General features: G+C 40.5%; 1 protein-coding gene across 1 annotated transcript in view; it reads left to right on the top strand.

Moving 5' to 3' along the window:
- Window positions 1-20,833, top strand: part of LOC139292784 (transmembrane protein 163a-like) — a 52,651-nt gene extending 31,818 nt beyond the window's left edge. Inside the window, exons 3-8 of the mRNA XM_070915167.1 lie at window positions 8,988-9,031; window positions 9,860-9,951; window positions 12,935-13,031; window positions 18,296-18,407; window positions 20,461-20,602; window positions 20,773-20,833. Coding sequence (XP_070771268.1) covers window positions 8,988-9,031; window positions 9,860-9,951; window positions 12,935-13,031; window positions 18,296-18,407; window positions 20,461-20,602; window positions 20,773-20,833 — 548 coding nt within the window. The remainder of the gene's footprint in view (window positions 1-8,987; window positions 9,032-9,859; window positions 9,952-12,934; window positions 13,032-18,295; window positions 18,408-20,460; window positions 20,603-20,772) is intronic.
- The last annotated feature ends 387 nt before the right edge of the window (window positions 20,834-21,220 follow it).

Raw genomic sequence — 21,220 nt, 5'->3', positions numbered from 1 at the left:
GGTGTAGAAATTGTCTGTCCTGTCAGCAGACAATTCGACAAGCATGAGACTAGTTTATCAGTGTGGAGTTTGGCAGCTAGCCTTGAGGGAGATTAAACACATTTATAGTTTAGATTTAGGGCACTTGTAGTAATTGATAACCATAGCAACAAAAACCTGTACATCTTACTGATGAAGTTAACATCAGTGCAGTGGTTGGGTTGATTATCTTTTTGGTATACATGGTTTTCTCTTTAATTACCTGAAGCGGGGCCATAATGACCTCTTCCCTTGCAGAAGGTGGAGCCCTTCTTGCCCTGTAAGTTAAAGCTGTATGTGGTAAGAAAGTGGTTCTTCCACCATTTTACTGCCGGTTCTATACTTTCTATACTATGCTAGAAGAAATAGCTCATTAACATGATTGTGCATTTACTGCTGTTTCACTCCTTTGACTTAAAATGATAGTTGTTTAATTGTTTTGCTCGATGACGAGCAGTAACGAATGCTCAGTGTATCTGATGAAGAATATCACATCAAGCAGCTCCAATTCATCCAGTTTTGACAGTTTTCCTGTTCTATTCTTATATGTAGATGAACGACATTACGTTTATTAATAGTTTTTGTTCATGAAGTTGTATTTTTATCCATGCTAGCAGTACAGCTCTAGGGATGGCAATATCAGTCGGTCAGTCCACCACTTTGGTTCACTACTTCACTACTACTACTACGAGATATCTGCAAAACTAAAGAAAATCCCATCGACCTCATCTATACTTTGTGTTCTTACTAGCAAGTGTCACCTTGGTATCAAGCTAAACTACAGTGGTGAACATGGTAAACATTATATCTACTAAATATCAGCATGTTAGCCTTGTGAGCACGTTAACATAAAAAAATGACCAACAGGCTTATTACAAATGTTTTTTTTTTATATATATATATATTTTATATATATTTTTATATGTGCAATAGCAGCACAAACAGCAACATCAACACACATTGAATCCTCCAGCACTGAGACCGCTGTATAGAACATTTAGTAGGCATAACAGACATAACTAGATCTCCCATGTAGAAAAATATTACGCGGAGATAGCGCCTCGCTAGAGTTGCCAGCCTCGGGAAGATCATCTGAATACTTTTCCACCAGTCAAGAGTATCCAGTGAGGGGGGATTGTCTCTCATTTAGGTGTCCCCCTTTGCTTCTGGGTCAGTAGCTTGATGGGTGCTATAGTCGTCTCCCAGGAACAACATTGTGGCTATTTCTAATTGTTTAACTCAGTTAAACTGAGTGTTAATGGGTCAAAATTTTTTTTGTCGGTTAACCGTTAAACGGTTAATTATTAACATCCCACAATGCTGACATTAGCATTTAGCTCACAGTAGCGCTGTTCCTGAGTACAGTTTCACAGAGCTGCTAGCATGGCTGTAGACTCTTATTCTTATCCATCATATTGTAGAAACAAAATGAACACTATTGATATGTATTTATGACAGTGGGAAAAGACAGTTCACCCATTACATCTTGAAAATTTATTACAGTCTGGTCAACCTCTTTCATGCATTAAAATTGCTCTTTTAGGGCATTTGTGGAATAAACCATAGCAGCATACCCATGTAGAAAAATCTGTAGTTGAATGAACGTTTACAGGAATATGGCCATTTTCACAGATTTCTTTAGTATGTGAGTAGCACGTTTTGTATTATATATGGCATGTGCTTTATGTCAAATGTATGGTGTATAGACTGTAGGCTCCTATCTCAAACATAAGTAATCATATAGCCTAAATTTTCATTTATGCACATCGCCTCAAGCAGAGGACAGAATAACTCAAGCACTAATAACACTTATATGAGTATTATAAATGCTTGTATATTGTCTCGCTCGCAGGTCCTCAACACCCCCAACAGTTTAAAATCTGGTCTGGAATTAATGTCCGATGAGATGCTGCTTCATCTATCTTCTGCTCATTATCAGTGCCAAGTGAGCACTGAGGGGAGAGAGAGAGAGAGAGAGAGAGTATGGGTGTTAAGTGTTGGCACTGGCCCTGGTTCTTGCATAACTCACTGATAATTAGGGTTTTACTGCTGCCAAGTCTTAACCATTGCTATGGCTATGCAGGTGTTGGCAGGACATCTGAATGGACTATGGGGAACACAGAGCAGAATAGAATAGAAATAGACCACAAAGACACAATGGCCTCATGTTTGACAGCAATAAACTGGTGTAATCGGCTTATAAGGGTTAAATTATCATTTTCTTATAATAAATAAAACAACATAATAAAGGCAAAGAACTGACAAACTTCTGACCAGTTCCTCCTCCATCCCCTCTGTCTTCCCACTGCCCCCTTCTTTTCCCTACCTTTCCATTTCCACCTCCGCCTCCTGTCCCTTTCTCCCCCATTTCCCTAGTCTTGTTAGCACTGGTCACGCATGCTTGCTTCCCTGATTAACTAACAACCCAAAGGATGTTGCTCCGAATAGTGTCTGCTCTCCCCGAGAGAGGCATCGATTTGCTGGCAGGCGGTAACCACACAGACGGCTGGCACGTCGCAATGAGCTGGAGAGCAGAAACTGGAAAAATGGATAACTGCCGCAAGAAGAAAACCTACAATTTCCAAATTAGTGAGCTTGTATGGAATCGAGAGGCCTGATGTTCAAAAACTGCACTGTGCTTTTTGAATTGCTATAATTAATAAGCTGAAGTTGGTGATGGAGGTGAGGAGTGCTAAATGCTTCCCAACTGAGTTTCTAGACAAATGACACAGACAGGGAGAGAGGACATCTGTTCTTTCTGGAAATGAACGCATTTTAAACATAGCAGTGTGTGTGTGTGTGTGTGTGTGTGTGCACAAAGTGCTTCTTCAGTGAAAGTGTTGATTAGGGATCTAGCTGACTCACTGCCTTGCTTTTGAAGACGGAGGGTCAGATAAACGATTTATTAAACAGTGAGAAATTCTGAGAAAACAGTCAGACTCACGAGGATTGATTTCCTCCAGAGAAGCAGCAAATATTTTTTATTTCCCATTTTCAGCTTGTTTATTCGATTTTTTTTTTGCCCTCATCCAGTATACCATTAGTCCTACATGCAGCTTTTGGTGAGCGTGGTAAGCGTAAGTGTATTTCTGAATATGTAATAACAGTTGCAGTATGAGCAAAATTTCTTTCCCCACACAAATCACCATATCCAATCACTATAACTCATTTCCTAGTAATGTTGAGTCTATGTGATAATATCACCCACTGTACATTATCTACAGTATTATGAAAAAAAGTTACACATGGTTTGAATATGTAAACAGATGACCTGGTTTTCCCTGACGGCAGGCACGCTGTAGTCACAAGTTTAGAATATAAAGACATTTGTAGGCCATGAACGTCTCTCTGTAAAGGAAGCACATGTTCTACCAACTAAACATTAGGAGCCAAATGATATCGGCCTATAATCAATCATCTGTTAATAACTTGGGGTTGTATGTGTTCTGGAGGTGTGCACATTACACCGGATGAAAACCACAAAACTAGGCTAAACCCATGACAGTTTATGGGTCAGTGCTTCTCGGCCAGCAGGTTTCAGCTCTGAACTCTAATCAGAGGCTCTCTTGGAATGTAGATGGTCACACATAGAGGCTTTCAGATCCAAGAGCCAATTATCATCAAGGTCACAACCCCACCACATTGCTGGATGTACACCCGTTAACCTTAAGTCATAGTAAAGATTATATATATGGAAATGGTCAATATTGGTCATAATGGTCAAGATTAGAAGAGCCACATTTATACAGACAAAGAGCCAATCAGTATTACAACATTCAGTAATTTAGTTTTTACTAAAAATGTTGGATACGTCTCTACTTATGCTCCTATTAAAGCAATCGTCTGTGTTCAACCTGTTATTTCTCAACACAGAGCCGACCTGTGTGGCACTCTTTTTGTACCAGACCTGATGACCCACAATATTCAAGCATCAAGCCCTCATGTCTACCATTTTTCTCTGAGCTTTCAGCATTGTACACATACGCCAATAAATCGTCCAGGCAGGCCGCTCGACATGAGGCATGTTACGAAAAAGCCAGCAGATTAACCAAATGTGATAAACTCAAATCAGGGCAACAAAAATCCAGATTATCTTTCTTTTATGCTATTAGTTGCTGTAGAAATAACATTATTTCTTGATACTGTGTGCTAATGTACACACAAATTGATCAAGTCAAGAAGAATCTGAGGGATTTTAAGAGTGTAGTCAACTTAAAACCTTTTTAAAAAGTTTTTTTTTCTGATTTGTTTTTACAATATCTATTAAAACATGCTCTCCAAATCAGTATTCCTCCTAAATGTTGCTCTGTAACACGTCTTGTCTGGCCCTGTGGTCTCCATGGGCACATATCTCAGGATTTCTTAACTGATAAAATGGTCTCAAGCAGTAAACTGTAAAGATGCACTTTTCACAAGGATTGTTCTGCCTTGGTAAAAACTGATCTCCATGTGAATAAATCATGGCTTTAGAGCCTGTTACTGATAATTAGCTCATTTGGTAAAATAATTACAATGGCACAGCACCGATATCTGCTGCAAGTTGTCATTCGTCTTCAGGAAGTTAACTCTTATGAATTGAAAGTGCAGTAATGGAGGTGGCAGGGACCCAGACACCCGTGTAAAAATACAAACAGGTGCAGATTCTTTACAGTGTCACTGTGCATTTGTGGTACTGACCTGCAGACATAATTAATATGATGGGATTTGAGCTTTCTGTTACAGGTACAGTAAAGTGGTTACCCTGTATGTTTTTCATGGTAAAAGCAGGCACACTCTCAGTTTGGCTCAGTGTCTGGGCTCTCCAGACGGGTCGGAGGCCTGGTGGAGCTCTAGAGATTCAGCTCAGCCTCTGTTTGTGAGAGTTTGTACGTGCACGAGAAGACAATCAAGAAAGAGGACGTGTTAGTAAGAAAGAGAGGGAGAGTCTGGGCGATGGTCTCCAAGACAGAGCGAGACACAGGGACAGCATATGTGTGTGAGTGTGTGTGTGGGCAGTCATGTGTTACACACCCAGCCTGACTAGTGCCATCTGCCTTGTATCAGGGGTCTGTCTGGGACTGCCCTCTCCTCTCTTCTTCATTCCTCCTTTTCACCTTCTCTCCCTTGTTTCTTTTTTTTCCTCTTCCCTTCTTCTCTCTGTTGTGCTTCCCTTTTAATGTAACTGTATTTCAGGCCAAATCTGCTCTTTTTCACATAAGCGAAAGAAATGAAAAGTTATTTCTAACTTCTGTTTAAATATTCCTTTGTGCCTGGCAAAATGCAACGTCACTCCACGTCTGCCACTGAGGAGCAGTGAGCTCAAACCAGAATGAATAAAAGACAATGCAGCCAGAAAGGCCACCACTCAAAGATGTGACAAGAGACAGAGACCGAGATAGGAAGGAAGGGAAAGAAAGAAAGAGATATGTGTCAGAGAAAAGCAGAATGTGAGAGAGGCTGGGAGAAAAGATTGGGTAGGCGACAAAGACAAAGAATGAAGAGGGGAGAAAGACAGAAGGAAGATGAAAGCTCTGTAGTTCAAACCAACTCCCAGCCTGGCCTCAAATCTCCTGTTACCATGGTGATTTAACTGCCGATACGCTGTCCCCTGAGACTTTGTCCTGAAAACACAGGGGGAGAGAGAGAAAGAGAGAGAGTAACACAAGGACAGGCAGAAGGGCAAAAAAGCACAGGTGTGCTAGACAAGGACTGCACTGCAATGAATCCACAATACCCTCCGTCCCATTCAGGAAACCTTCATGCGTATAGCCAGCCTTCAAAAGGTTGGTTTCAAATGTCAAAACATTTCATTGTGCCAAACTTTCACAATGTTCAGGTAATGCTGCTGTTATGTTAACACATGTTATAGGTTATCAGATATTCTGTGTGGAGTAGCACCCAGATGGGCACACATGCGTTGTTCGTTTCATATCAGCCTGCAGGGATCATACACTTACCTCAGTCTATATCAACAGTATCTAGTATAAAGCTACACTAATCAATATTTTTCTGTCAACAACGGATGACTATATGTAATATGTTGCTCCTATATGAACCCACAGAGAATCATGACTCCACAGTTCCTCTCAGCTCTATGGTGTTTTAGCGCCTTTTAGCTCATTGTTTCGGTTTTCCGGTCCGCAACTTTACTGTTTCAGCTCACTGCTCTCATCAACCGGCTGTTTTCAACAAAAATCTCTGATAAACTCACTTACTCAGTGCCGATCAGCAGACAGACAAGATTAGCGACTAGCTGGTGAATATAGTGGAGCAGTTAGCTGCTAAAGAGTTGGTGGAGACCAAACTAGATCTAAACAGAGAGTGAATAGTGGACTTTGTCATGTGGCTGGAGACACAACTTCAAATTAAGGCTAATGTTGCTCGGTTGTTACATCCTGTTTTATTTTGGTGTTTCCTGTTGACCCCTCTTGGTTGGTCATGTGATTGGACCTGTGCTGACTAGTGGGCTGAGTCTATATAGGCAGGCCCTTTTGTTCAGCTCTTTCTTCCATCCTGCTGCAGCCGCACCTCGGTGGTGTATCTGGTTTTTCAGTTATTCATTCATTCATTCATGCATTGATTAATTCATTCATTATTCCAATAAACGTACATGCAGTAAACCTCTCTCCTGGTATTGTGTCCATTGTTATGTTCGGTGTTTGAGCCAGCCCTAACATAATAATGGGGGTTGTCCGGGATCTAAATCTAGTCCTTTAGTTTCTGGTTAGTTGGTGAGGTCATGTAGTCACTTGAGGTGGTTTGTAGAACTTGTCCAGTTGAGTAAGCCGGCAGGTGCTGGAGAGACCAGCGTCACTTATTTTTTGTGATAGTCCTGGGGTGGCCCATAGCGTACGTGGGTGCTTCACTGAAGATAAACGGGTAAAGTAAGGTAGTAATCCTGCAGGTAGACCGGGAACTGGGTTAGTTCTAGAAAAGGAGGTTAGACGTGTTAAAATCCTGTCCTAAGAGTAGCATGTGGCTGCCCATGATGACCCGTGAGGCTTGCTTTGTGTGTGAATGAGTCGTAGGCTAGCTAAGATATTTGGGGCTTAGTGTTGAGCGTTCAAGTAAAGCTGTTTCGGTTTAACCCTTGTACCTTTTTGTGAGGCTAGTAATTTAGAAGCCATTGTGCTCACTTTTACTTGTGTGACTTTTGTTTATTGTGTAGCTCTGCTTCTGCAGTGTGCACATGGTGTGGTACGTCAAGGGGAATTTTGTACTGAGGGTACTTTAGTTTGGTGAGTTTCTTGATGCTTATTTGTGCTTGTTAGCTGTAATTAGCTTGTGGCTTGCAGTCACCATTCATACAGCTTTTCTAACCCTGAGCTTGGTGTCTCAGTAGAGACATTTTTGGGTTTGATGAAACATGACATTGCATGGTTTAGCAGGCTAGAGTGTTTAACTTCAGTGTGTATGCTACTATCTTGTCACTCACAGAGTAGTATTCATTTTTGTGTTGCCGTCATGGCTTTTGAGTTGCACAGGTTTGTTAAAGACCAGTGTTCAAGGCAAAGAAAATAGCAACTGTGTACAAAAATTGCAAATGGTTTGGTGTAACAGGGCGTACTATAAAAGTTTGAGTTGCCCGATGAGCAGAGTGATGCATCCTTTCGACAGAGACCAGGAAGAGCAGGGTGAGTTCTGGCAGAAGGAGCAGGAAGTTAAATGAAGACAAAACTTCAGGGTTGAGGGAGCTAGAGCTAAAGCTGCAGTTGAAGAGACTAGAACTGGAGATTAAGGAAAGGGAGCAGGTAAGGCAGCATGAGCTGGAACGTGGAAAACTCAGACTCGCACATAAGAGAGAACTCCAGGAGATGGAGTTTAAAAACTCAGGCAGGAAGTGGAGCGACTGATAAATTTGTCGTCTCCAGCAGTTCTAAATTTGATGTGGGTAAAAATGTAAATTTGGTCCCTCCTTTCAACGAACGTCTCAAAAAGTGGAAACAACAGCATTTGCATCCTGTTTTATTTTGGTGTGTCCTGTTGATCCCTCTAGGTTGATCATGTACATCATCTATATAGGCATATAGAGTTTTTCAGTTATTAATTTGTTTATCCCAATAACCTTGCATGGAGTAAACTTCTGTCCTGTTATATGTTCGGTTTATAAGCCGGCCGTAACACGGTTAACATGTTAACCACATCAACTTAAGATGATGATATGTCAGTGGTGTGTTTAGCGGTTGTTTTGCTGCCCCCAAGTGTCCAAAAACTCAATTAATGCAGATTTAAATGATTGTCATGTAGGAAATGTTGTGTGGTATACATGAAACCATTTTATTTTTTGAACATTGATGAAGGAAGAGGAAGGGTTTCTTGTAGTATTTCTCCTTCACACAGTATTTTTACCACAAAACTGATTACCCGCAGAGTTTAACAGATCTCACTGACTGTTTTCAATATTTGTATAGAACACTTGGAGTACTACATTCCTCTTTATAGGCGTATAGTGTTGCATAAGGTGAACTGCTGATATGAATTACCCACCAACAAAAAACTGATGTTGGAATTTTCATCCATCAACAAAATCGCACATTTAACAGTTTTACACCTCAAAATCTATATATCCGCCTTGTTTAGTTAACTCACTAGCGCTGATACCGTTTTCTCTTGATATTCTTTTGCATATGTTCTACGTCATTCTGTCTCTGAGTGGGACACGGTAGTTGCTTCGTGCCTTCAAAAGCAATAAAGGAACTGAAAAATAAGTTGAAACATTTAATAATCCTAATTATTTTACATTATTAACTTGTGTTTTTCAGAGAGCAAGATGAATTTTGTGCAGATAAACAAATTAATATGCAACTGGAATTATGTGACATTAATATAGCACCTTGTAAATTATTATTATTATTATATATCACTAATGTCATAACTATACCATAAAACTGACTACTGAAATAAAAAGGAATCAATCAGTACTAACTGCTCTCTCTCTCTCTCACTGTCTGTCTGCCTGTCTGTCTGTCCGTCTGTCTGTCTCTCCACAGCTGTATCATTCATGAGGCACAGTGCGTCAGCTTTTGGATTTGCCGTGAGTTCCACCTCCCTTCTTCCCTCCATTTTCATTAATCAGTTAGTCATAACTGTGGTCTCTGTGATTTATTAATGAATCCTGTTACCAAAGTATTATTGGTCCCTTTGTTTCCAAGGTAACAGGGCAGAGAAGGGGTGCTGGGCATGTCGAAATGCCCTTTTGTGTTTGTCCAACTTATCTGCTGGCTTTCACCAAACTAAAGCTTCTTATTACTTCTTATTATTTAGAGGAAGTGATTGAGGGTGTAATTAGTTTAAAAAATAAGACTTAATAAGAGTGAAGGGAAAATTAAATAATCCACACCCTAGGCCAGTTAGGGAACATCTGATTAGCATGATGTGATTAAAATATTAGAAACCGTAATCTGCAATGCTAGCTATCTCTTTATTAAAGATTGGATTTTAATTAGCAACTGCGAGGTTGTCTATGACATTTAATAAAGTGGACAATAAGTTTATATATCAGTGAAAAAGAGTTAGATCACAGCAAGTGATCATCGCTTTAGCTACTATGGTGTTGAAAGTTGACATTTGTCTTTTGCAGGTACATTTTATGATAATGATCTTGCTATATTCTATGATACAGCTTCGAGTGAGATAAGACTTTCTTTAGTCTTATTTAAAAAAGTATAGCTGGTAGAATTACATGTGGTGTTTTTACACCACAGATAAAATTGTGACACCTGCAACATATGCCACTCCAGCTGCTATTTGAAACATGCCCTTTCGTATCTTTATTGTTACAATGCTGCAGCTATTGTAATCAGTTAGATATAACTACTGCAATGTTAACTTAGTTCCCTCTGTTACTCGGTTTCTGCTGTAGTTTGATGCCACGCTGGACGTCCTGTCATCATTCATTGTCCTCTGGCGCTACAGCAATGCAGCAGCTGTGCACTCTGCACACAGAGAGTACATGTGAGTACAATGTGCCAAGTTTAATTAATGTTTGATTAATGATGAATCTATGTGGGTCGCTCTGCCTCTCATGCATCAAGGCAATAGAACTTCTGCATTTATATATACATCCATCTCTTTGCATTTATCTTTCCTCTTGATGTAAATTCAACAAATAATTTTAGTTTTGCAATGTTTTCTGTTATGTGTTTACATCAGTGATGATGGTATTTTCAGTGATGTCAGGAATGTAATGGATGGTTTTACTGGTAAAGACCAACAGTGATTAAAGTTTTACTGATGTGAAGGTAGCATTTAGTTGTTGAAGATTAATAGATGTAGGAGGGAGGAGCAATGGATTCAAGGGGGAAAGAGGTCCTTTACTTGGGCCTTTAGACAGATTATACTGAGCCCAGGAAAATGAAACTCAGAGCAGGGGATCTGTTTCTCAGGTGTTGTGACCCCAGCAGCCCACCTGAAGCCAAGGAGGAGAGGAGAGATGGAAAAAAATCAGATGGATGTTGAAGGGAGAAACCAACATAAAATGTCTTATTAATGTGTTGGTCCATTAGGAGGCTCCACAACAGCTTCAATGTGCATAGGTTATCAGGTCTCTGAACTCTTCTGGAGGGACGAACACCATTCTTTACAGAGATGTTCCCTCATTTAATGTTTTAATGATGGTGGTGGAAAGTGCTGTCTAACACATTGGTCTTAAATCTCCCATTTGTGTTCAACTGGGTGGAGATCTGGTGACTGTGAAGGCCATGATTCACATCATTTTCATACTCATCAAACCATTCAGTGACCCCTCATTTTTACTGAAAGGGAAATTTACAGAATGGGAGTTAAAGTATGGATATAATGTGAGTCACTCTTACAATCCAGTCATTTCATGCATGTGTGTGTGACATGACAAAACTACTTAGCGGTTTCATTCTAAGAGCTGAGAAATAGAAAAGGTGAAAAACAAAAAGTGTTGTTTTTGCAAGGTCGAAGCATTGAATTGCTGTATGTGCTTGCCCACACTCCAAACCCATTGCGGTTCCATGTTTTTCAACTGAAACAAAACTCATTTCTCAAACTCCCATTGAAAGAGCATTTCAAGATGTTTGATGGATGAATAACTGAGAACCTTCAGCTAATAGGACATTGTCACATTACTGGCATTTCTACTTTTCATGTTATTGTGGCGTTGAGGATGGGAAGGCAGATTCATTCAAGGGGAGGGCTTGGAGAAAAGTTAGCGAGTTCTGAAAATATGTACTGTATCTGACGACAAGTATTTGAGTGGGTGGCGAAATACTCCAGCGGCCATACTCATGTGAGCAGCGCAAGGCAAAAATGCACTTTGGGTTTGATCTGAACATGCCTTTACAACAGCACCTCTGCTTAGCTCAGAGGTATCGCAGAGGATGAAAGACCGAGCTGCCACTCTACCATCTATTAATACACACTCACACACACCTGTGTGCTAAATCATTAGCACACACTAAAGATTTTTCTACACTTTACATACAAAACCACGCTCAAATATGCATACATGTATACACAAATACACACCAAGAATGAGACCATGCATTTCGTATGCACGTCCCATTTGCTGTAAACAGACAGAAACTGGACCATTACACTTTGACCAATGCAGCGTGTGCTCACCCTTGTGGAGGAGTTTCAGACTTCCTGTAGGCTGGTATACGTGTAAATTAGTTCCTTCTTTTTCTGTGTCAGGCAAAACATCTGGCCCATCACGGCTATTTTACAAAACATGCATCTTAATACAAAAACAAAATAAAAATGTAGGAATGAGACAGAATGAGACTTTCAGGTTATAGTCCGTGTGACTGAGAGAATTAAAATAAGAGAGATGGGATATATATATATATACGTACAAAGATATTAATACCAAACTGTCTTGGATGGAGAGTGTATTTAGGCTACATTTGTATTTACCAGCTACCACCACCACCATCCATATCAGTAAAGGATGAACACCACTTCACTGCACCCGTCAGACGCTGTGTCTTTGTTCTGCAGGGAGATAGATGAGACGCTGATATTGTAATTTGGGCCCAGCAGATGTGTCAGAGGAAGTGAGACTGTAAATGATCAAGCAATGGAGAGGTATTCAACAACCATATCTTATTCCATTGCAGCCAGAACAAAGGAGCGTGCATATGCAAGCAACCTATAACCCCACCCTCGAAAAACATTCACCTCATTATCCCAGATATTTTCTTAATAAACAAACATCACAAAGTTCCACCCTCAAGCGCTCTGACGGATGTCTGGGAATTGTTTATTCTGCTAGCACACAATGCCCCAAATAGACATCTGCCAAACACTGCGATTGTGAGACGTTTGGGTTTGAGATTAGATGGATGTATTGTCAAGTCATAAAGAGGTGCATATTCAGTCTTACCACTGTTACTGCTACATTATACATCATGCCCTGTGCCAGACACAGTGTCATGTCGCTAATGTTATCATTAGCCTGTGAAATTGACTTCAATCTTTTGTGTAAATGAAGGGAATTGAATCATCAACAGGATTACCACTACACTGCCAACTCACTCTTAATGTTATTTTCAAATGTCTAGGGATGGCCTGGCTGTAATTCAAACCAGTGGGCAGGAGTTGTTAAGGGATGCATTTTTTTAACATATTTTTGTTTAAACTGTTGCTTTAATATTTCATAGAGATTTATAAAAACCTTTCCTAGTTTGCCAGACTGCCGAAGGCCACTGCCAGTATCGTTTCTAACTGTTTGTGTCAGGATGCTTTGAACATTTGTTCGGGTCTTCAGCAGCTGGAAAATCATACATTGTCCTGATTCAAATACAAGAGAGAGACACAATAACTGGGAGAAACACTGACTGCTTTAGTGTCAGCTTTAGGTTATTGCTTTGATTCAACTTTAGGTAATTTCCTCATGACAGGTTTAGCAAAGAGGTCACACTGGCCGAGCTAACTCCTAACACGCTGCCTGTCTGTCTGTCTGCAGAGCATGTGTAGTCCTCGGGATTGTGTTCGTTCTCTCCTCCCTGTGCATCCTCGGAAAGGCCATCCATGATCTGGCTACCAGGGTGCCCCCGGAAGTGGTAAGACCACACAAACACACACACACGCACACACCAGCCCACTCTTCATAGAAATTTTGTTCATATTTTATTCATATTGAACAATATTTTGGAGCAGTGATGGAGTTAGAGAGACTGAATTACACCAGGTTTACAGCATGTGCCAATAGTGTCTTTCATTAGACCCACTTTTAAACTCCACATCTGAAGTTTGTAAGGCTGCGTAGGTAAATCTGTAGAGTTCCCCTTTAAAGTGTTATATTCAAATGTTTAAACTGATATCAGACAGTAAATCATGTGTTTAAAAAGGGAATCCCATGATTTCTGCTTATATTGTTATGCCATTGAATTGCAGGGGCATAGTTTTGTGTGATCCTGCTTAGGGCAGTGCTTATTTGTATATTAAGTGTTGTTTAATTCAAGGTTAAAGCATTGATTTTAAGGATGGCCAATGCCATGACAGTGCAGCTGCTTAAACCTTACCTTGGGCTTTGTGAAGACACAACTCATTAGCTGCTGCAAATCCCCCCAACAATATAAACAACGTGTTTATGAGACAAACACAGGTGCATGTGTGTGTGTGTGTGTGTGAGTTCATGACATAAATCACCCCACACACACATACTGTGCACACCACACCACACACACACACATTTATACAAACAGGCATAGTGAATGAAAATGCACAAGAGCCTGGAGTTCCATATGCGCTCAGTATGAGTCGATGCATGTATGTACAGTACACGTACACACAGAACAGCACACACACACACACACACACACACACACATGCACACACACCATTCATTGTTGTGAGCGAGGTGTCTTTTTATAGCTCTCTGCTGTGGCTCTTCTGACGTCAGAGTTTTTGTCTCCCTCCACCTGACTTTAGTTCCTTTTTTCTCTCCGACACAGACACGCACACACACTTTCTTTTTAATGTCAACATCACCCCCCCCCCCCCCCCCCCCACCATGTCTCTCTAGAGGTGTTAAGACTATGAATAAGCTCCTAAAATAGTCTCATCTTTCTGTTGCTGGGGCACAGCCCAACTATTCCATCGTCACACTGTTTGGGGTGTGTCATCGCATCCTTCCTAGTTCTGTGCTTTGAACCCTCCTATCTGGTTTGTAAATGATTTAACCCCCACCATCTGTCCGTGTCACTAACCAGTGAAGCCGAGACAGAGCGGAGAGAGAGATTTTTACACTCCAAAAGCACACAGTTCCTCTTTGAGTTTCCTATTATTTAGTTTCAAAGCTTTAAGAGGCAGCTTTTGCTATAGAGCCCAGCAGTGCTCCCAAATCCCCAAATGTCTTCACATTTCACTGTTGATATATTTAAACTCAACACAGTTCACAATTTTAAAACAGCATTGAGCTGAGAGGAAATTTGAGACTTGGGGGCACCATTCAACAAAGTCAGGGAGTGTATCTTAAAGGTACCCTGTGGAGTTTTCTTGTAAACAAACAAAAATGCATTCTGGATATACTTGAGGCCTAACAAATGTTTAGAATGCATTTCCTTCCCCATGAGGCAGTTGCAAAGCCAATTCATATTTTTATATTTTCAAACCTGCATTGTTTATATCCATGTTTACGTCAGCTAGCAGTCTTTTTCCTCCTTGTCCTCTCTGGTGTACTCTGTACATTTCATTTATCTGTACTTTATATCAAGTTATATTAAGTTTTAACTATTATATATTTAAAATGTATATAATTTAGTTCTATATGCCATAATGGTATAGTAAATACATATTTCCCACCATAACTGTTTTAATAATTGTTGTAAAATATCCACATTTTAAGCTCCTTTTACACAGAAAGTGAAGCACATTTTATCCTTGCGTTATTTGCTCAGATTTGACCGCTAGACTGTTGGTGTCTGCACAGATGTAGCTATAAGCCAGCAACCAATGCACTGACCGTTGTATGCACAGTCTCTGCTTTTTCCTCTTGTAAGTTTATATAGCACATTCATAATGCTCCGGGATAAGTGTGAATTTCAGTTGAAAGTTAACTATTTCACTTTGCGAGGATGCATCTTGGCCTCAGTTCGCGCAACCCCGGGAAACTAGCCTCTATTTGCACCCACTTGCGACTTTATATGCAATTGTAATCGTGTCTAACACATATTGCGTTCTGTCTGAAAATGCTTATAGTCTAGGATTCACATACGTCTCCCAAAGCTTTACTACTACTGTAAAGTAACTGAATATCAAAAGCCAGATAGCAACAGAGCAATTGTTTAGAAAACTCCCACACACATACAGCAAAATGATAACTGCTGTATCCAGAGTTTGGACAATGAATAAAACAGAGTGAGAAGAAGAAGATTGTTGGCATTCATGTGGATATAATGACAGTTCTGATGTTATAATGTATAAGTTACTGCACTAGACAAACCAAGTGTGCGTTGTCTTCTTGAGCATTTTTGATGCTGGAAAAAATGAGTCACTGAAGCCCCTTTGACCACAAATCAAAAGAGTTAAGCCGAGAGACTGAAGCTAGTAGAGGAGCAGGCCGAGGGAAGCAGCTATTCTGAAGAAGTGTTTGATGCTCCAGTGCCATTATGTTAATAGAAACTGGGTGTTAGGTCTCAGAGGAGCCTCCCGACACCAGCAAGAGCCTATTACCACCGTCTTTCTCTTTGACATTCTCTCTCTTCTCCTCACCATCTCGCCCCCTTCTTTGTGCCTCGTCTTTCAGTCTGGGCTCCAGCACCTCTCTGACTTACCCAGCAGCTTTTTTATTTTTAAATACAATTCTGCATAGAGACATAGGCCTCTATTCAATGTCGTGAAAGAACAAGACAACTGCAGATTCTGTACAGCCCCGTGGTGGATGTAACCTACATCTAACTGATTATCAGTGTAAGAGTGATCTCAGCCATCTGGCTCCGTCTTTTTATGTCTAATGCTTTCACTTGGCTTGGCTGAATTTGTAGAGGCAGGAGTTTAAAATGATAGGCTCATCTCATTCTCTGTCTCATCTATTCAGGCTCTACTTTCTTCCCTCACTACCTCATTCATTATCTTTTGCCACTTTCTCTCTGTCCCATCCCTCCACATCCTATCTCTTTCATTGTTTCCCTCGCCCATCTTTCATCATCATACCCAGTCTCTTTCTCCATCCTCTCCCTACAAGCTCACCTAGTCTGTCTCCCTCCATTGCCATGTCTGTCTTCATCGCTTTATTGTTTCTGGACTCTTATTTTTGTCATTCATTGCCTCTCTTTCTCTGTATCCACCTTTGGGCTGTTTTTTTTTTTGGCAGAAACAGGCTTGCTCACTGAAGTCTTCATCAAACAGCAGTCAGAGGTGATTCATCCTACCAGCAGTGATCTGTTTATGTGCCCTGTTTGTACGTGTCTGCAGGAAAGCATGTGTGACTGAGAGAGCCAGATAGAAATTATGAAAAGAAAAGAGAAAATGGAACGTTTGAGAGGGAAAGTAGAACCTGCAGTCTGAGTGTGATGTTTCTCTGCTGATGGTGTCATGTGCAAACTTGGTTCTCTGGTTTCTTCTCAGAGATTTTCCCGTTCACATGTAAATGTAACTGCCGGAAGATAACAGCAGCAGTGCAGCGTGAATACGGTAAAAGTATAGGGCTGTATCATGTTGAGTGGACAGAGGGTGAAGAAAATCAGGAATCCTGATTCGCATCACGTCCTGGGTTCTCTGCTCTCATGGCAGGCTGTCTGCGTCTAGTGCCTGATTAAACACAGAGAGCTGAGATTGGCTCTCGCTGCCTCTGTGCTGGACGGAGAGACGGTAACACACACTGACGCAACAAATACGCACATACAGCACATGCATGCAGTGACACGTTTACAGTAGACTTGCTTTCACACAGCTTGTTCTCACATCTTGAGCTCAGTGAGTCTTCCTCAACAAACAACGCCTAACAATCTAAATAAGGAATCGCCTGCAAACAACTAAAAAGGCTCCTTTTTCTTGCCTCTCAACAATTGTCAGCAATGCCTGTAATGAATTATTATATAATTAACCATTGGTAGTCAAGGCTGATGTGTTTTCTTCCGGAAACGGGTCACATGATAGGGGCGCGACGAATCAGGGAAGGACACGTTGTGAACGATAAGACCCAATGTGGGAGCAAATGCGGGTGTCCGCGTCAGTCTCCGTTTCCGCCCGTCCAGAGTTTTCAAACTAAAACTGGGACAGCAGCATTTTCAAAAGTCTCCATTTCAGGGGTTTGAAAAGGCCAGAGTAGTGCAGACGCTAGCTGTAGACGTAGCTTAGTTTTATATGTTTTAAAATGAAGATGCATTAGTGTGGATGAGTATTGCATAATAGGCTACAAATAAACAAGGTCACCAAACTTCACAAACTAATAAGGTGTGACCTCTCCCACCCGAACAGTCGAGCACAGTCTCAACACAAATCAGACAAATTAAGTGAGTGGGTGGACCACAAGTGTGTAGTGCCTTTAATAAATACCTACTATTATTAGGTCTGATATTAGTAATTGATGTCAACAGCTTCACTATACAGTCCAACAGATGTAGGAGAAGTTAACAAGATTACTATACAAGACAGGATAGGCTAAGTAAGAACTTTTTGCAGACAGGACATTGAAATAAAGAAGAAAAAACGAACTTGTGTTACTTTTTTGCTTTTGTGTTTTCGCTTTTTCCGACTTGATTTATGTGCATTTAAATCCAACAGACTCATAGTTGGAGTTGAACCTCTTTGACTTCTTTTAGACAGAAGACATTTTGAAATGTCACTGTAGGAAAAATGTAAAAATTTGATCCCAATATGTTATATGTAGACCTGACCTGAAGTCTAGTGAAGAAAGGTGAAATCTGACAAAACAATAGAGCTGGCTTTTTCTCGCATATGTCCCAGTTTCTGCTTTCTTTTCCTCTCCTCCTCGTCTCTGTCTCTCTCCCCCCTGTTGGGCCAATTAAATCTGATAGAGAGACACTCTCGGGTCAAGTGTTGGTTTTTGCTGAGTCTGTTTGAGACTTGAGTTGAAAACCACAGACCCTCACATCACTTAGAGACGTCATCTGTATGACCTTGGGTTGATGCACCAAGTCAAGTCTGTATATGTATTATTAATGGTTGAGCTGACAAAAGCTCTGTGGGTCATTCTGATAATGTTGGAGCTTTTAGTGCCCGCTGTACAGACATTGTGTGTAGCTTTTCCTCCATTTGTTTGTATGCTTTATCTTCAGTTTTCCTTCTTTTTATGTCATCCAACACACATGATTTACCACAACCAAGTATACAAATAATCGGCTTTTCTATCTTTCTTTAGGACGACTTCCTCTTCAGTGTGTCTATAGTGAGCGGGCTCACATGTGCTGTGCTGGCTGTGGCCAAGTTCATGCTGGGAAGAGTGCTGACTAGCCGGGCACTTATCACTGACGGTAGGGTACACACACACACACACACACACGCACATAGTTATATATAAATAAATGAATAGCACACCAATCTAAGAGGTCTTTACAAAGCTTACAAATGTTTACAGAGCGGCAATAGGAAATAATATTTGACTCGGTACAGATAAAAGAAAAGAAAAATTATCTTGTTTTCTGTAACTCATTAGCCATTTCTTTAGCCTTTCAGTGCTGATAATCAATGTCTGTGTCTCTGTCCTGCTACTGACAAGTAGTTCAACCAGAACAGTTACTTCTGGTTGAACTACTTGTCATTGATTTTCAGCACTGAAAGGCTAAAGATGATTTATAGGCTGTGTTGGTTTATAGGGAGAAAAATATGGCCCTTATTTTGAATTTGAGAGGAGGTGGTGTTGAATTATACAGCGTCAACTAGATGGTGAAATAAACTAAAATGTAGCTGAAACCATGTGCATTTATTTTCATATTATATAATTTATATAATTTACATATATATACTATATATATGTAAATGAATACAACTCTAAATATTTATAGAGTTGATATACTTATACTCTTAATGTTTCTTTTACAAACATTTATTCAGATCATTTGGTTTAATAAAACTAGCATCAAAGTATTATCAGCAAAATATACTTAAAAGTAGAAGTACTTCTTATGCAGTGAAATGTCCCCTGTCAAAAGTTATAGTATTATTATTGGATTATTAATTCATTTACTTGCCAGAGGCATTTCAGTGTTTTAGCTGGTTCAGATGAAGCTCATTTTATTATTTTATATGCAATTGTTTAGTTTAATTTACTCTCTAACAATGCATCACATTTTATATCCTCATTATTGACCTTAATCAAAATTCTTCAGTTTTTCAGTACAACATTTCTCTCTGAAACGTAGTGAAGTAGAAGTATAAAGTAGCATAAAATACCATGAAATACTCTTCGCTAACCCTGGACCAAGTATGAAAGGCCAGGATTTAAGGAAGAGCACACTAACCCCAAACACAACACAAGCGTGACAACCAAAACGAAACAGAATCCAAAGCATTAAAACCAAAACCACAAGACAGAGTATATGTGTGTGTGTGTGTGTGTGTGTGTTTCTGTTGCTCACACTACTGGATTGAAAGAACTAATAGGTGGTGACCCACTGGCTGCTCATAGACACATGCACATGTGAACAAAAGCACAACACACACACACACACACACACACACACTGCTATCCCTAGGTCTCAGAACGCACAGGGCATCAATCCAATAAACCTGAGGTTGCTGTTCTCAGAGCCTGGATTTATTTCCCAAAAGACCACACACTCACTGCAGGCCAGACAATAACCCACTGTGTTAGCTTTCACACAAGGAGAAATGTAATTATAAATACAGGGTGTATGCAGGGCAACTCAAATACAGGAGATGTAGTCAACAATTATGTCAGCTACAGCCATTTATATTTGAGAGAGAGTCACCTCATGTGAATGTTTCTCACCTGCCTCCTCTGTGGTAAAGGTCTGTTTAAAGGAATCCCACATTTTGGGAAATAAGCTTATTTGCTTTCTTGCCAAGAGTTCCATGAGAGGATCGATACCATTCACATGTCTGTACGGTAAACATGAACCAATACAGCCAGCAGCCGGCTAGCTTAGCTTAGCATAAAGACTGGAAACAGGGGGAAGCAGCTAGCCTGCCTCTGTCCAAAGGTGAAACAAGATCAGCACCTCTAAAGCTGGATGCCTGGCAACGTTACAGACAGGCCCAGGTTAGCTGTTTCTCCCTGTTTCCAGTCTTTGTGCTATACGCTAAGCTAACCAGCTGCTTGCTGTAGCTTCATATTTACTGAACAGTCATGAGAGTGGTATCTATATTCTCATTTAACTCTCTCAAAGACCTCTTCGTCAGATGAACACATTACTGCTCATGTTTCGAATCTGTGTACCGCTTCTTCTTGCGTAAAGTCATTATCAGGATTAGCAAAGTGTATTTAAGTTTAGGCGACTGAAACTACTCGATTACTCCTACATACAATAAATAAACAGACATTTTCCCCATGTTTGTGTTGTTCAGGGTTTAACTCTATGGTCGGTGCTGTCATGGGATTTTCCATTCTGATCAGCGCCGAAGTCTTTAAGCACCACACTGACGTCTGGTTTCTGGATGGCACCATCGGGGTTCTCATTGGACTCATCATTTTGGCATATGGCGTCAAGTAAGAGATAAACCAACAGTGTCCCCTGTCTATATTTCTTCTGTTGATTTGAGATATTTTACGATTTCTGTTAGGTCTATTTAGGTGCTATCCATATTCGTGTCACCAGCTCTGTACTAGTTTGGGAGCTTTAGATACTTTCCAATGAGACCTTCTTTCTGTCTCCGCAGACTCCTGAGGGACATGGTGCCCCGCGTGAGACAGACGAGGAACTACGAACGTTTTGAGTGAGAGTGTGTTGACCAGACGAGCAGGTTCACACACATAAGCACATGCCCACACACACACACACACACACACCTGGCTGCCTCCTGCCCTCCGCCCTCTTCTCTCTGTCTACACACTCACACACCCATGTTCTCATACACATGAATATATACACACACATGCTGTATATACTATACACAGTACATTCAGACATAAACAAACACACATGCATGCACACACACACACACACACACACACACACACACACACACACACACACACACACAGACGTCTGAGAGACTTTGAGGGTAAAGGACATGAATGAAGACCACCTCCTGGAAAGAAAACACTTCAGTTAAATTCTTCTTTTTGTACTCTTCTTCATTTTTTGTCCATGAAACCATCAGTTAC

This window comes from Enoplosus armatus, chromosome 11 (genome assembly GCF_043641665.1).
Source record: "Enoplosus armatus isolate fEnoArm2 chromosome 11, fEnoArm2.hap1, whole genome shotgun sequence".
Lineage (NCBI taxonomy): Eukaryota > Metazoa > Chordata > Actinopteri > Centrarchiformes > Enoplosidae > Enoplosus > Enoplosus armatus.
Note: the sequence above shows the minus strand (reverse complement) of the source record. Positions and strands in the feature narration are given on the sequence as shown.